Genomic DNA, 17,123 nt, shown 5'->3' on the forward strand with positions numbered 1-17,123 from the left:
CCCCTGTGGGCAGAAGGAGGACAGTGGTGTAAGTTTGGGAGTGAGACAATTACCTTGATGCTGAGCCCTAAAAAGTGCATGCATGTTAAAACAATATCCCAACATCCAACAATGAAAAACCAACTGTGGAGAAGGTCTGTATGGGGAACAAAGAGGGAGTTGGTCCAACATAAAACATCTCCTGGGAAAACTGCGGCACGATGGTAAGATCATCCCAGTTAAAAAAGAAAAGTGTCAGGTAGAAGCTATGCGTGACCATGGATAAAATAATGAGGTGAACGACTTGGGGTCTGAAGGGATATTTATCAGGGAATAAGTCCAGATAAAAACCAAACATCTGCGAGGTGACCAACCGGCCTCTCTGCGGGATGGTGTGCCAACGACCACAGGGCGTTCCATAGGGAGTGGAGACTCGTGATCTAGAGCAGGGGGCTGGTGGGAGGTAGGATACTAGATTCTTTCCCAGTCCTGGGAGGGGCAGTTTGAGAAAAACCAGATCCCAGGATCCCAGGCCTGACAGAGACCACGGGAGTCATTGTGTCCAAACTCCTGGCCAAAACAGGACCAACCTCAACTCAATCATCCCAGCCAGGGCTTGGTCAAGCCGGGACTGAAATACCCCTAGGGATGGAGATTCCACCCCCTCCCTCGGGAACCCAGCCCAGCGCTTCCCCACCCGCCTAGGGAAATTGTCCTAATATCCAACCTACACCTCCCCCACTGCAACTTGAGCCCATTGCTCCTCGTTCTGCTATCTCCCCCACTGCGAACAGCCTCTCTCCAGCCTCTTTGGAACCCCCTTCAGGAAGTTGCAGGCTGCTCTCAAATCCCCCCTCGCTCTTCTCTTCTGCAGACTAAACAAACCAAATCCCTCAGCCTTTCCTCGTAGGTCATGTGCTCCAACCCCGGAACCATTTTGATTACCCTCCACTGGACCCTCTCCAATGCACCCACATCCTTTCTGTAGTGGGGGGCCCAGAACTGGACACAATACTCCAGATGTGGCCTTCCCAGAGCGGAATAAAGGGGAACAATCACTTCTCTGGATCTGCTGGCAATGCTCCACCTAATGCACCCTAATATGCCATTAGTGTTCTTGGCTATAAGGGCGCCCTGTTGACTCATCTCCAGCTTCTCCTCCACTGTCGGCCCCAGGTCCCTTTCTGCCGATGCTCCCTTCCCTGCCCCTTAAGGGTGTTGGGGCACTGAGAGGCTGTCGTGAGGGAGACTGAGAAAGGGAGATGGGTTTTTGGCTCCGGGCTCCCATGAGTCTCCCTCTGCCCCTCAGTTCTGGGTTCCCTGGCACTGCCCTACCTCTGCACGTCCATCCCCACTTCCATCTGTGTTATCTCATCCCTGCTCCACACACGTACACTCTTGATCTCAATCTGCTCTTGGTCTCAGCCTGCTGGCCTGAGCTGTCTCCCTCCCAGCTTGACCATCGCCCCACCTCATCCTCCATGGCTGCAGAGTGGGCACCAGGCTCAGAGAACCCGCTGCCCACCACATCCAGGCATGGGCCCAAGGAAGGGCTGCAGTAGCCACACCGTGGGTCTATCAGGGTGCAGAAGATATCGGGAGCTGCAGGACTGGCTGGCCCATAGGTCTGGTCTGGGACCGAACGGAAAAGCGGGCAGGGGACAACGAGAGAGCAAGGCGTACCAGGTTAGATGGAGCGACGATCCTTTCCGGGACGTGTGTTCTCGTGGAAGGAAGTCGATTTGCTACTCCAGCTTGAAATCCGCCGCCCATTCCGGGCATGAATTGTCCTTGACTGCTGGGCTCTTCAGAGCTCTGTCCTGATGTGCGCTTTGGAAAGCAACCATCTCTCTGCCCCCACCCCACCAAGCCCTGCAGCGGAGACGTGGGGCTGGCAAGTTATTCCCGAGCCGTCTCCCACGGGAATCCTTGTTGAGAGCCTGCAAACATCGCCTCCGGCTAGTCCTGGATGCATCAATCCGCCTCTTCCAGCCTGCACTCTGGGGCAAGGAGAGCCACAGCTGACCAGGAGTCGAGCCAAAAGGAACCACATGGTCCCATTCTGAGTTCCTCTCTTTAGGTCTGTCCCATTTCAGGACCCCCTGTTCTAAGTGACTCTCACATGACTAAGTGAGACACCAAGGAGACATGGCAATTTCCAAGACACTACGATTCACCAGGGGGATTTCAGCGCACCTTAGGAAAATGCTTTAAAATTCCACCTGCATCCTCAGCTGGTGTAAACGAAGACGCCAGGGCTGCATCTAGACTGGCAAGTTTTTCCGCAAAAGCACCTGCTTTTGTGCAAAAACTTGCCAGCTTCTACACAAAGCACTGATGTTCTATTGTCTGAAATCAGTGCTTCTTGCGCAAATGCTTTCACTTTCCCATTTGGGCAAAACCCCTTTTCTGGAAATGTATTTGCGCAAGAGGGCCAGTGTAGACAGCTAAAAACTGTTTTGCACAAAAAAGGCCCAATGGTGAAAATGGTGATCCGGGTTTTCTTGTGCAAAACCATGTCCAGATTGGCACAGACACTTTTCCACAAAAAGTGCTTTTGCGGAAAAGCATCCGTGCCAATCTAGATGCTCTTTTCCGCAAGTGCGTTTAACGGAAAACTTTTCCGTTAAAAGCATTTGCGGAAAATCATGCCATTCTAGACGTAGCCAGTGTGTAGACTAAAAGAAAGAAAACTTGGGTAACTGGAATACCAAACTCTTCTGTACATGCACATAGAGCCTTTCCCTCAGAAGCATGCAAGTTTTAAATCACATCGCCTTGCTCTATTCACTAGACCTCACTCCTTTTCCTGAGATGCACACAGAACCCAGTAATCCTGGATCTTAACCCATTAGAAGACAGTGCTTCACCTTCACCACTCTAGCCCCTGCTCAGGGCTTTCCGGAGAGCCCCCTTCACGTCCTTGTTCCGCAGGCTGTAGATGATGGGGTTGAGCATGGGAATGATGATGCCGTAGACCACAGGCAGCACCCGGTCTTGCTCCTGTGAGTAGGTGGTGTTGGGGCGGAGGTAGGTGAAGAGGATGCTGCCAAAGTAGAGACTGACCACAGTCAGGTGGGAGGTGCAGGTGGAGAAGGCCTTGAGGCGTCCGACCCGGGTGCGGATCCGGAGGATGGCCCGCCCGATGGACACGTAGGACACCAGGGTGCCCAGCAAAGAGCATAAGACGAGGGCACCACCAAAGATAAAGGTAACAATCTGGTTGATCCAGGTGTCGGAGCAGGAGAGCTGTAGGAGCGGGGGAATGTGGCAGAAGAAGTGGTGGAGGACGTGGCTCCGACAAAAGGACAAGATGGATATCAGGGATGAGTGCACAATTGAGTTGGCCAAGCCCAGGGCCCAGGCGGCTGCAGCCAGCAGGGCGCACAGCCACCTGCTCATGACCACGCCGTAGTGCAGTGGGTGGCAGATGGCCACATAGCGGTCGTAGGCCATTACCCCCAGAATCAGGCACTCCATCCCACCGAAGGAGATGAAGAAGAACATCTGGCAGAGGCAGCCATCCCAAGAGATGGACTGGTCCTGCGTCAGGTAATTGACCAGCACCTTGGGCACGGTGGAGCTGATGTAGCCAATGTCCACCACAGACAAATTCCCCAGGAAGAAGTACATGGGTGTGTGGAGCCGGGAGTCCAGACCGACCAGCAGTAAGATGAGCAAGTTGCCCACCAGGGCCACCATGTACATGGCCATGAAGACCCCAAAGAGGACCAGCTGCTCCTCTGGGTTGCTGGAGAGGCCGAGGAGGATGAATTTGGTCACCGAAGTGCTGTTCTGACTCTCTGTCGGCTCCAGGAGGCCCATCCCCTGCGGGCAGAAGGAGGACAGTGGTGTGAGTTTGGGAGCGAGACAATTATCTTGATGTTGAGCCCTAAAAAGTGCATGCACGTTAAAACAATATCACAACATCCAACAATGAAAAATCAACTGTGGAGAAGGTCTGAATGGGGGAAAAAACGAGGGAGTTGGTCCAACATAAAACATCTCCTGGGAAAACTGCGGCACGATGGTAAGATCATCCCAGTTAAAAAAGAAAAGTGTCAGGTAGAAGCTATGCGTGACCATGGATAAAATAATGAGGGAATGGGATATTCCCCCAGTACATCTTTTTATGGGCTTTCAAGCTAGGTACGGGATGGCATGGAAGGGAGGAAGAACCAACAGAGGTGACTGGATGAGGTTCACCAACAGAGCTACCACCATTTCCGGGGACGTTTCTCAGACATTTCTCACCCTGCACCAGGGCTCCCTACACCCTGACCCAACCAGGCCATAGGGATCACCATGCTACCTTGGACAGCTCCAGATAAATCCCAACCACCACCTGAGATGAAAAGGGCTCGGACAGCAGCAAGGGCAAGAATTTCATCCCGTCTCGGCTTGGCTGCTTCTCCTTTCTCTGGCAGAAAGGTTATCATAAGAACGGCCATACTGAGTCAGATCAAAGGTCCTTCTAGCCCAGTACCCTGTCTGTCGACAGTGACCACTGTCAGGTGGCCCAGGGGGGTGGACCAAAGACAATGATCAAGCGATTTGTCTCCTGCCATCCAACTCCAGCCTCTGACAGACAGAGGCCAAGGACACCATTTTATCCCCTGGCTAATAGCCTTTTATGGACCTAACCTCCATGAAATTATCTAGCTTCTCTTTAAACTCTGTTATAGGCCTAGCCTTCACTGCCTGCATGGCTACACAAGGAAATTAGTTTGAAATACCTATTTCAAATATGCTTATTCCCCAAGGGCACGTCTACACTACAGTGTTATTTCGAAATAACTGACATTATTTTCAGATAACAAGAGGAGCATCCACACAGCAAGCCCATTATTTTGAAATCTTTTCAAAATAAACAGGCTGCTTCTTCCGGAATAATAAACCCTCATTTCACGAGGAATAACGTCTCTTCCGAAATTATTTCGAACTAGCTCCTCCCCGGGGCCACTGAAAGGACATAAGAATGTAAGAACGGCCAGACTCGGACAAACCAAAGGTCCATCCAGACCAGTGTCCTCTCTGCCCACAGTGGCCAATGCCAGGTACCCAGAGGGAGTGAATCAAACGACCCGTCTTTGGGACTTTGTTTAATAGTGTTTGAGGCTGAATGTACACTACACTTCTTTTTTCCGGAAAAAGGTATGCAAATTGCGCAGCCCAATTTGCATACCTTTTTCCGACTGTATTTTTCAGAAGAGGCTTTTCTGAAATTTGGCCTGTTGGCACGGGGACAAATTTCAGAAAAACGTCCTCTTTTGCAAGAGCCCTTTTTCGAAGTTTACAGGGCTTTCGAAAGGGCGTGTCTGCTTTTCTGCAAAGAGTGTCCAAAGAGCAGACATGGTCCCTGGACGCGGTGGAATTTCTCCAGGGTATCCCGGAAAAACTCCTCAATGTAGACATTGCCAGAGATTGGACAGTGATTGGATTTGGTTGGCCCTTTTTGCCCGTTTATTGCATCAATATTAATATGTCACAGTCAGACTGGTAAGGGTCAGGTGTACGGGAGAACCGTGCTGAATTTCTTGTTCTGCCTCAGTGACCCAGGACCAGATTTTCAAGCTGCTTTAATATCAAAGGTGTTGAGGCATCTGACAACAAGGGGAGTCGGGCACCTCGATGTCTTGGGAGTGAGTAGTTAGATCTGTTCTAAGAACAAAATCCAGTTCAATCACGTTGGCAACATTTGTTTGCTGGGGTGCAGGGGGAAGCACAGTTTGTCATCAGGCTGCTCCCTTGCCCTGGAGTGCTCCCACAAATACAACTGGGAGGGAATTCCCTGTCCAGGAAGTGGTTTCCGAGAGCGAACAGACAGCAGAGCCGCGAGGGAGATGGGCCGCTTTGCTCGGATGCAGGGGACTCAGGCTCTGTCTGCGGATGGGACATAGGAGCCTACCTCCCAGCCCCCCTGTTCTAACCACTATCCCCCACAACCAGGGGAAGAACCCAGGAGTCCTGACCCCCCCACCCTGACCTCTCTAACTTGCCTCCCCTCTTCCCAGAGCAGGCTTGGTAAGGTCAGATGAAGAGGAAGTCCTTTAAATAGTGTTGGTCGGGTTTTTTTCAGTGCAAGTTGCCAGATGAGTCTAAATATCGGCGTGGTTGCCCCAGTGGAGGGAGGTGAACGACTTGGGGTCTGAAGGGATATTTATCACGGAATCAGTCCAGATAAAAACCAAACATCTGCGAGGTGACCCGCCGGCCTCTCTGCAGGATGATGTGCCAACGACAACAGGGCGGGTGGCATTTCAAAGGGAGTGTGGATTCGTGGTCTAGAGCAGGGGAGTAGGATACTGGATTTTTACCCAGCCTTGGGAGGGGCGGTTTGAGGAAAAAACAGATTCCAGGATCCCAGGCCTGGCAGAGACCACAGGAGTCATCGTGTCCAAACTCCTGGCCAAAACAGGACCAACCTCAACTCAATCATCCCAGCCAGGGCTTGGTCAAGCCGGGACTGAAACACCCCTAGGGATGGAGATTCCACCACCTCCCTGGGGAACCCAGCCCAGCGCTTCCCCACCCGCCTAGGGAAAGAGTTTTTCCTAATCTCCACCCTAGACCTCCCCCAATGCAACTTGAGCCCATTGCTCCTCGTTCTGCCCCCACTGCGAACAGCCTCTCGCCAGCCTCTTTGGAACCCCCCTGCAGGAAGTTGAAGGCTGCTCTCAAATCCCCCCCCCCCACTCTTCTCTTCTGCAGTCTAAAGAAACCAAATCCCTCAGTCTCTCCTCATAGGCCATGTGCTCCAGCCCCTGAATCATTTTGGTCGCCCTCCGCTGGACTCTCTCCAATGCATCCACGTCCTTTTTGTAGAAGGGGGCCCAGAACTGGACACGATATCCCTGAGGTGACCTCCCCAGAGCTGAATAAAGGGGAACAATCACTTCTCTGGATCTGCTGGCAACGCTCCTCCTAATGCACCTTAATACGCCATTAGCCTTTTTGGCTACAAGGGCGCCCTGTTGACTCATCTCCAGCTTCTCCTCCACTGTCGGCCCCAGGTCCCTTTCTGCCGATGCTCCCTTCCCTGCCCCTTAAGGGTGTCGGGGCACGGAGAGGCTGTCGTGAGGGAGACTGAGAAAGGGAGATGGGCTTTTGGCTCCGGGCTCCCATGAGTCTCCCTCTGCCCCTCAGTTCTGGGTTCCCTAGCACTGCCCCGCCTCTGCACGTCCATCCCCACCTCCATCTCTGTTATCTCATCCCTGCTCCACACACGTACACCCTTGATCTCAATCTGCTACCCTTGGTCCCAGCCTGCTGGCCTGAGCTGTCTCCCTCCCAGCTTGACCATCGCCCCACCTCATCCTCTGCGGCTGCAGAGCGGGCCCCAGGCTCAGAGAACCCGCTGCCCACCACATCCAGGCATGGGCCCGAGGAAGGGCTGCAGTAGCCAGACCGTAGGTCTATCAGGGTGCAGAAGATATCGGGAGCTGCAGGACTGGCTGGCCCATAGGTCTGGTCTGGGACCGAACGGAAAAGCGGGCAGGGGACAACGAGAGAGCAAGGCGTACCAGGCTAGATGGAGCGACGATCCTTTCCGGGACGTGTGTTCTCGTGGAAGGAAGTCGATTTGCTACTCCAGCTTGAAATCCGCCGCCCATTCAGGGCATGAATTGTCCTTGACTGCTGGGCTCTTCAGAGCTCTGTCCTGATGTGCGCTTTGGAAAGCAACCATCTCTCTGCCCCCACCCCACCAAGCCCTGCAGCGGAGACGTGGGGCTGGCAAGTTATTCCAGAGCTGTCTCCCACAGGAATCCTTGTTGAGAGCCTGCAAACATCGCCTCAGGCTAGTCCTGCATGCATCAATCCGCCTCTTCCAACCTGCACCCTGGGGCAAAGACAGCCACAGCTGACCAGGAGTCGAGCCAAAAGGAACCACATGGTCTCATTCTGAGTTCCTCTCTTTAGGTCTGTCCCATTTCAGGACCCCCTGTTCTAAGTGACTCTCGCGTGACTAAGCGAGACACCAAGGAGACATGGCAATTTCCAAGACACTACGATTCACCAGGGGGATTTCAGAGCACTTAGGAAAATGCTTTAAAATTCCACCTGCATCCTCAGCTGGTGTAAATGAAGACGCCAGGGATGCGTCTAGACTGGCAAGTTTTTCCGCAAAAGCATCTGCTTTTGTGCAAAAACTTGCCAGCTGTCTACACTGGCCACTTTATTTTGCGCAAAAGCACTGACGTTCTACTGTCTGAAATCAGTGCTGCTTGCGCAAATGCTTTGATGTTCTCATTCGGGCAAAAGCCGTTTTCTGGAAATGTTTTTCCGCAAGAGGGCCAGTGTAGACAGCTAAAAACTGTTTTGCGCCAATAAGCCCTGACGGTGAAAATGGCGATCGGGGCTTTCTTGCGCAAAACTGCGTCCAGATTGGTACAGACACTCTTCCGCAAAAAATGTTTTTGCAGAAAAGCGTCCATGCCAATCTAGACACTCTTTTCTGCAAATGCTTTTAACGGAAAAGTTTTCCGTTAAAAGCATTTGTGGAAAATCATGGCAGTCTGGACGAAGCCCGGGGTTTAATTTCAGTGATTTCCAGCGTGGAAGGGCACAAGGCAGAATTGGAAATCCTGGCTTCCCCATAAACCAAGTTTTAGGGCCATTCATAATTCATAGGGTCAGATCGTCGACTGATAAAATCAATGTTATTTCAATTAAATCAATGGGGTACATCTAGACTACAGGCTTTTGTCGACAGAAGTTTTGTTGACAGAAGCAAGCTGCTTTGTCGACATGACAATGAAGATGCAGAGGACAGTGTAGATGCAATGTCTTCTTCTGTCAACAGAACTCTGTCGACAAAACGCATTATTCCTTGCAGAATGAGGTTTACAGCCGTCAACAATACCCAGCAGCAGTGTAGATGCAGGTATAGTTTTGTCGACCAAAGTCCTCGTGGGTCATCAAAACCCTGGAGTCTAGACACACCCATGGGAACTAGATAAGGCAACTCTGAAAAACCTCACCTGGCCTAAATCAAGCCCATTTAACAAAACTAAACTTTCTCATAAGCTGATTTTTTTTGGACAAACTATCTTTGTGACAAGAGGGAGTTCATTAAAACTGGAAATGTTACAGTTAAATATGAATCAACCGTGTGACACTGTTGCAAAAAAAGCCAACATGACTCTGGGCTGCATTCGCAGGAGTGTTGTGAGCAAGACACGAGAAGTCATTCTTCTACTCTGCTCTGCACCGGTTAGGTCTCAACTGGAGGATTGTGTCTAGCTCTGGGCACTACGTTTCAAGGAAGATGCGGAGAAATTAGTTTTTAATGCATCGCGTCTTTGTGGCCACGAGGGGGTTCATCCAAAACAGAAATGGGAAAACGAGGGAGACGAGGCAGGTGAAGTGATAGGTTGTTTTGGGCTGGTAAAAGAGAGAAGCTTTCCAATTGTTCGGAATTCCTCTGATGGTATGTCCGTCTGGTTCCGCCAAATGTGGATCTTGAGGGGGGCCTCTTTCGAATCTCCTCCAGTCCTTCGGTGCTTTTGCCTTCCTGGGTTTCAGCTGTGCTGGACACGAGTTGGCCAGGGAGGCCAAACCTTCACAGCCAACAGCCTCGGCATGGTCCCTTCACAGTCCTCGAGTGGTTGCCCTGTGCCGTTCTAAGCTCTTCCCACTTGGTTGGCCATTCAGCCCACCGACATTATCCAGTAGCCACCCAGCAACCAGGGCAAGATGGCACGTCCCGCCACGGAGCTGTTCCTCCCCCATCCCACAAACCTCACCTCGGAGCCAGCTGTCCCCGATGGAAGGCACCATTTGCAGGGAGAGGTGACTGCTGTTGCGTCAGTAACTGGGATGATTCTTGGGATGCCCAAGAATGTTTGACCACCTGCAACCCACCTAGGAGATGGAAACTTACCCAAGTCCCCTGCTCAGTTCCCTGGAGCTACCAGCGTGTTAAGAACATGACAGCAGCCAGACGGGTCCATCAGTCAATGGTCCATCCAACCCAGTATCCTGTCTGCCAACAATGGCCAATACTAGATGCCCCAGAGGGAGGGAACACAACAGGGAATTCTCCCATCACCCACCTCCAGACAAACAGGGGCAAGGGACACCATTCCTACCCATCCTGGCTAATAGCCATCGATGGACCTAATCTCCATGAATCTATCTCACTCTTTTTTTAACCCTGTTCAAGTCCTGGCCTTCACCACATCCTCTGGCAAGGAGTTCCACAGGTTGACTGTGCGCTGCATGAAGAAAAACTTCCTTTTGCTTAGTGATAGAAATGTAGCCATGTTAGTCTGGTGCAGCTGAATCAAAAAACAGGACTATGTAGCACTTTAAAGACTAACAAGATGGTTTATTAGATGATGAGCTTTCGTGGGCTAGACCCACTTCCTCAGATCCCCTGTTTGATCTGAGGAAGTGGGTCTGGCCCACGAAAGCTCATCACCTAATAAACCATCTTGTTAGTCTTTAAAGTGCTACATGGTCCTGTTTTTTGGTTCCTTTTGCTTGTTTGAAACCTGCTGCCTATTCATTTCATTTGGTGTCCCCTAGTTCTTGTGCTATGAGAACAAGTACGTAATTTTTCCTTATTCACTTTTTCCGCCCCAGTCATGATGTTACAGACCTCTCTCCTATCCCCCCTTAGTCTCCTCTTTTCTAAGCTGAAAAGTCCCAGTCCTTTTCATCTCTCTTCATAGGGGACCCGTTTCAAACCCCTCATCATTTTTGTTGCCCTTTTCTGAACCTTTTCTGGCCTTCATCACATAGACAAATCCCATTATTCCCATGGAGGTGAAGAAGGTGGCCATGTTTCCCCTCAGCTTGGTCGGCAAGCATGGTCTGGAAACATGAGTAGCTTCCGTAGGGAAGGGGCTTTAGGAGTCCGAGCTGCTTACACCCCCTGGAGCATGGGGGCTCCCCTCTTGATCCTCGTTACGTCAAAGGAAGTGGTAATGTGCACCTGCCCCAAGCCACACATGCAGGCCTGTTTCTCGGGAGCTCCAAGTGTCTTGACTTTCTCTCCAGCTATGTCTAGACTGCATCCCTCTGTCATCAGAGTGATGCAAATCAAGCACGTTGAAATTGCTAATGAAACCAGGATTTAAATATCCCACACCTCGTTAGCATAAAGATGCGGCCATGTTAATTCCTCAAAAAATGAGGTTTATGGGATCTGTCGAAAACGGCTTTATTTTTGACAGCTGCGCGTCTAGACTGCCGGGTTTTTTCCAAAAAACCTCAGTTTCGAAAAAAGCGGCGGCCATGTTTATGCTAATGAGGCATGGGATATTTAAATCCTGGCTTTATTAGCAATTTTGACATGCCTAATCTACATCTCTCTGTTGATAGAGAGGTGTAGTCTAGAGACACCCTCCATGTCCCGGCCTGCCGACAAGTGGGGACGAAGGGGGTACCTTCCCCAGGCCCTACCCCTTCTATCTGAGGCCCCGCCTCCTCTAGGAGCATGGAGCCACCACCCCTCCCATCTTGCCCAGGGCCTCAGCAACTGTGTCACCCCGCTGCCTAGGTCCATACTTATTATTATTTTAACCTGGGCTGTTCAAGGGAATACGGCTTCCATGAGGCCTGGGTTTTGCAAATTCCAGGCTGATATTTTTTTTTTCTGAAATTCAACAGAGGCCCACAACTCGTAAAATAAAAAGCTAGCCCCGCGGTCAGGACTGAAAGACTGTAGGAACCCACAGATGGTGATAGGTCAGGCCTGGGCAAAATACGGCCTGCGGTCCACATCTGGCCTGTCACTCCACACGCAACTCAGAAACACGGCTGCCGGGCCCCCTTTCTGTTTGTAAACCTCGTTCCACGAGGCATAAGGGAGCAGTCGACAAAGGCTTCCCCTGTCGACCGATCCGCGTCTTGACTCGTGCGCTGTGCCGATGATCAGCTGAGCCGGCATAGTGCGGCGGCCATTTTTAAATCCCCGCTTCATTGACTATGTCGGGTAGCCTATCTTACATGCCTCTGTCGGCAGAGGCATGTAGTCTAGACATACCCAAGGTGGCTAATTGCCTTTGTAATTCTGGCCAACAGACAGCATAGGAGCTGGGCTGGAATGAGGTAAGCTCATGCCACGAAAGCAGGAAGACTTGAACATTGGAAAGGTCGTTTTTCACTTTCAAGTTCACACATTGTTGAACTTTTTTTTCCCTTGGTGTCCCTGCTCCTAAGTTGTGCAGGGCTCCGGGGAGGGAGCCACACAAGGGCTCAGGCAACAGAAATAGATAAATCCCTTTCCGGCAGCCCCGATTGTGACATTCAAAGCCAGTGACTCACTGTGCATTTGCAGAGAGCCACAGGTTCGAATAAAATCCGGTTAATTCAGTCTCAGAATAATCCTACAGCGGCTCGACGGAATGAATTACATGCTGGGAACATAGCCACCGAGACAGGTACCGTACGTTTGCAAATTTAATCTAATATATTTCAGGCTTAATATCGAGGGTGAATTTAAGAGCAGGGATAAGTAATATAATCTGAATTCTTTTATGTTTTTACTATCAAATTTCTCCTCTACAGCTAGCCAGGAAATAAAATTTTAAAAAATCGCCTGCAGAAAATTAAACATTTTCATCCCCCAATCCAATTTTGTTTTAGGGTAGGATGACCCAAAATGATCAATTTCAAGGTGTCGTATTTAAGGAAGGTTGCTTCCCGAGTAATGAGGTTTACAGGAGAACATCACAGAGTTTTTGAGAAGAGCAGATACCTAAAAAAGAAAGTTCTTTAAACAACTAATTTCCATTCAAAACCAACCCAAAACTTCCAACCTGTTTTCAACAATAGACAAAGGTGCGGGCAATTCACCCTGTCTAAAAATGAGTGTCTCGTTAATCCTATGATCTCTTTGCTTATCTAGATTTCAGAGGAAAATACCACAGACCAACCAGCAACGGTGATTTCACAGAAAAGGTTTCACACGTATCTTGTTACAAGTTTACCCCTTTTTATTCCAGTCTGAATTTCTGTAGCCGTCTCTCAGGGCCTAAGCAGTTGTGTGTGAATGTTCCCACGGCCCAAGCCATCTGGCTTGCCCTATAGGGGTGCATCTATGCTGCACCCTAAACTCTCAATATGATATGCAATTTCACTTTGCAAATTGAATATCTTATTTTGATTTTATTTCAAAATAGCTTATTTGCAATTTGGCACACCTACATGGCACCAAATTTTGAAATAAAGAGTTATTTCGAGCCATCCCTTATTCCTTGTGCAATGACAATGTGTTTTCGGTTGAGAACCACTGTTAACTGTCGCTTCAGTAGCAGAAATATATTGAGCGCCTTGTGTGTAACACTGTGTAGCATGTTTTTGAATCCTTCTTTGATTCTGACGGCTTCTGTCTGAATCCGCCCCAATTTACCAGCATCCTTCTTGCACTGCGGATCCCAGAACGGGACACAGCATTCTAGCTGTGGTAGCACCCGTGTCCCATGCTAGAACTTCTCTATTCTGCTTGAGATCCTCTTCTTCTTGCTTCCTGTTAGCTCTGCCGGCCACCGTGGGAGCTCATGTTCAGATAAGCTACAATCACTCAAGAGATCTAGGAGTCATTGTGGAGAGGTCTCTGAAAACATCCACTCAGTGTGCAGCGGCAGTCAAAAAAAGCAAACAGAATGTTAAGAATCATTAAAAAAGGAATCGAGAATAAGACAGAGAATATCTTACTGCCTCTATATAAATCCATGGGACGCCCATATCTTGAATCCTGCATAGAAATGTGGTCACCTCATCTCCAAAAAGATCTATTGGCATTGAAAAAGGTTCAGAAAAGGCCAGCAATAATGCTGAGGGGTTTGGAACGAGTCCCATATGAAACGAGATTAAAAAGAGTTGGACTTTTCAGCGGAGAAAAGAGGAGACTAAGAGGGACAGGAGAGAGGTCTATAAAATCACAACTGGAATGGAAAAAGTGAATAAGTTATTTACTTATTCCCACAAGGTAAGAATGAAGGGTCAGCGAATGAAATGAATAGGCAGCAGGTTTAAAACAAACAAAAGGAAATTTTTCTTCACTCGGTGCATAGTGAGGGGGAAATCTCGCTCCCCTGGGGTACAGAGCCCCCAGAAGGGTCCGAGGCTGGAGGTCAAATCAAATCAGTGAAGCAGGAGAGAAATCTAGAAGGAAAAACTTTATTATGCATGCATGCAGGCTGGCAGCCGTAGTAGTCAGCCCTGAGTTACAGGGTTTTGGATCCTTTATACAGAATGCTTAGACAGTTCAGTTGTGGATTGTTATTCTTTAACATATCAAAGTCTCAGCAGAAGTACTCTGAGACTTCTGTTCCCCCCAGGGCTATGTCTAGACTGCAGGCGGATCTTTCGAAAGAGCAATCTGCTTTTTCGAAAGAGAGCACCCAGCGAGTCTGGATGCTCTCTTTCGAGGAAGCCCTATTTACATTGAAGAACACCTTCTTTCGAAAGAGGTTGGACTCCCCTGATCTGGAGGTATGACCTCTGTTCTTAGATCCCAAAGTGGAGCTGGAGTGGAAACGGGACTGGGGGGGCCGTAGGTCAGTGAGTAGCCAGGTAGCATGCATTCTGAGGTATTAAGGAGGACCCATTCCAGATGCTCTACCCGTAGGACAACTGGGTGAGTTGGTTACATTTTCCTGGGATGCTGGCTGTGTCAGCGTTTGAGAATTTCAGTTTCACACCCAGATGGGGAGCCAGCTTTTTATAGCGATGAGGAGCCATCTTGGCTCAAACTGGTGGATTGGGGTTGTCCTGTATTCTGCATTTTATCAAGCCCTGTCGTGGGGCAGGTGGGACAGCAACCCCCTAAACCTTAAGAGAGCTGCTCATGTGCGGTCAGGAGCGCCGACCGCCCCTAGTCTCTGGAAGTGATAATTGCTGTTGTGTTGTGGGATGTTCCTGAGCGAATCGGGCCCCTTTCCTCTGGTCCCTCTAATCCATTCGCCTTCTCTTTCCCTCCGCAGGCAGCTGGAATGTGCTGAGGAAGACAATGTCCAACGGAAGCATCGTGACCGAGTTCCTTCTCTTGGGGTTCTCCGATGTTCGGGAGCTGCAGATTCTGCACTTTGTGGTGTTTCTGGTGCTTTACCTAGTTGCTCTGTTGGGGAATCTTCTCATCATCTCAGCCATCGCCATTGACCACCATCTCCACACCCCCATGTACTTCTTCCTGGTGAACCTGTCCCTTCTAGACCTCGGCTCCATCTCCGTCACCATCCCCAAATCCATGGTCAACTCCCTCCTGGATGTCAGATCCATCTCTTATTCCGGATGTGTCGCCCAAGTCTTTCTCTTTGTCTTCTTCGTCTCGGGGGATGTTGCCTTGCTCACCATCATGGCTTACGACCGGTATGTGGCCATCTGCCGACCGCTGCACTATGAGCGCGTGATGAACCGGGGAGCTTGTGTCCACATGGCTGCCGGCGCGGGGGCAAGCGGTCTTCTCTATTCTGCCCTGCACACCGGGAACACGTTTGCCGTCTCCTTCTGTGGGAGCCACGCGGTGGCCCAGTTCTTCTGTGAAATCCCCCAGCTGCTCAAGCTGGCTTGCACCGATTCCGACGTCAGTGAAAATGGGGTTATTGTCTTTAGTGCCTGCTTAGTCTTTAGCTGCTTTGTTTTTATAATTATATCCTATGTTCTGATCTTCAGAGCTGTGCTGAGAATCCCCTCGCAGCAGGGCCGGCGCAAAGCCTTCTCCACCTGCCTCCCCCACCTCACTGTGGTCTCCTTGTTCATTTCCACCGTGTTCTTTACCTACCTAAAACCCAGCTCTGGATCCACATCTATCCCAGATCTTGCCGCAGCTGTCCTCTATTCTGTACTGCCGCCCATGCTGAATCCGGTTATCTACAGCATGAGGAACAAGGAGATCCAAGTTGCCCTGCGGAAACTCACAAGGTCGAGGTTACTGACCAAGAATTGAAATGTCTGTCTTCCTCCCTTGGCTGGGATTTCATCCAGCGTTTCTTGGGAGAGAGAAACAACTGGTCTGTGATTTTATCCAGAGTTTCCTGAGAGAGATAAGCAGCCAGTCTTGTAATTGTCTGTGCGAGGACAATGAGTGGGCTCTTCTTTGAGCAATAGACGAAATCCAGACTGTGTCCAGTCAAGACAATGGACTTTCTTTAGGGCTAGGTTGATGAAAGTAAGAATGGAAGAGCTGTCTCCTTATACACATGTATCCAACTGAGGGATCTATACTGCCACTATCACCGTGCATGTCGAATTATTAGCTACACAAGAATTCCTAGTGTACATGATGAATTGTCTGCCCCTCCTCCTACTTTAAGGTAAACATTTTACATGGGGTATGAATGATCGGGCTGATTCGCATGGCCGTCTTTTCTCGTATTTATGTTCAGTTCATTTGTTGGTTGGATCTGCCTCCTTTTTCTATATCTGGATTGGTTTTTGGAAGGTGGGGGATATGGGCGGGTCTATACCCCAGAGTTATTTCAAAATAACAAGGCGAGCGTCCACCCAGCAAGTGCGTTATTCCGAAAATATTTCGAAATAACGGACTTCCCATTCCAAAAGAGTAAACCTTCATTTCACAAGGAATAACGCTTATTTTGAAATAAATGCATAGAGTCGACATACTGTCTAGGATTAGATAACTGTGCCATTTTCGGGGGGGAGGAGGCATGAATCTTGAGGGTCAATGTCATCACCTCTTGGATGATTTTATTTTCTTAGAGAACCAAAATTTCCATAATGACAAAGGGTGGAAAAGAGTTACTGTGAGTTTGACAATGACTGAGTTCCAATTCTGATGATAATTCTGATGAAATTGGGAATTGCCTAGAATAATAATAATGCGATAGGCCATCTAGAGCCTTCAGTGGCAACAAATGGAAAAGAAATCTGGAATTTGTGAAGGCTGTCTGGATGAATGCATGATTTAAAAAAAAAATTGGTGTCTTAAATTTCTTTTCATCGCCCCGATTATGCTAAGCAGCTATATTTGTATTCCAGCCGGGTTCCAGTTTTCACCCAGTGTTTGGCTGGTCTATTGCTTCCCTGGCTGATCATGTCTTTAAATTGTGCGGCATAATAGTAATCATCAGCCAAATTAGGGAAAAGAATCCACCACACTTAGTCACACTTGAGAACTGTCTATTATGTTTCCAGCTGAATTTTAATAGCATTTCCTGCATTCTGTTTCTCAT

At 49.5% G+C, this 17,123-nt stretch overlaps 2 protein-coding genes across 2 annotated transcripts; one reads left to right on the forward strand and one right to left on the reverse strand.

The window, feature by feature from the left end:
- Positions 1–2,859: 2,859 nt before the first annotated feature.
- LOC142821312 (olfactory receptor 5AR1-like) lies at positions 2,860–3,804 on the reverse strand. The gene has a single exon (XM_075912187.1). It carries the CDS (start codon positions 3,802–3,804, stop codon positions 2,860–2,862), a length of 945 nt encoding a protein of 314 aa, XP_075768302.1.
- An 11,115-nt stretch (positions 3,805–14,919) lies between these two features.
- Positions 14,920–16,750, forward strand: LOC102463195 (olfactory receptor 14A16-like). Its single transcript, XM_075912229.2, has one exon. The coding sequence runs from the start codon at positions 14,942–14,944 to the stop codon at positions 15,875–15,877; it is 936 nt and encodes a 311-aa protein (XP_075768344.2). The 5' UTR covers positions 14,920–14,941; the 3' UTR covers positions 15,878–16,750.
- Positions 16,751–17,123: the final 373 nt, after the last annotated feature.

The sequence above is a fragment of the Pelodiscus sinensis genome, chromosome 30, assembly GCF_052426305.1.
Source record: "Pelodiscus sinensis isolate ZL-2025 chromosome 30, ASM5242630v1, whole genome shotgun sequence".
Classification (NCBI taxonomy): Eukaryota; Metazoa; Chordata; order Testudines; family Trionychidae; genus Pelodiscus; species Pelodiscus sinensis.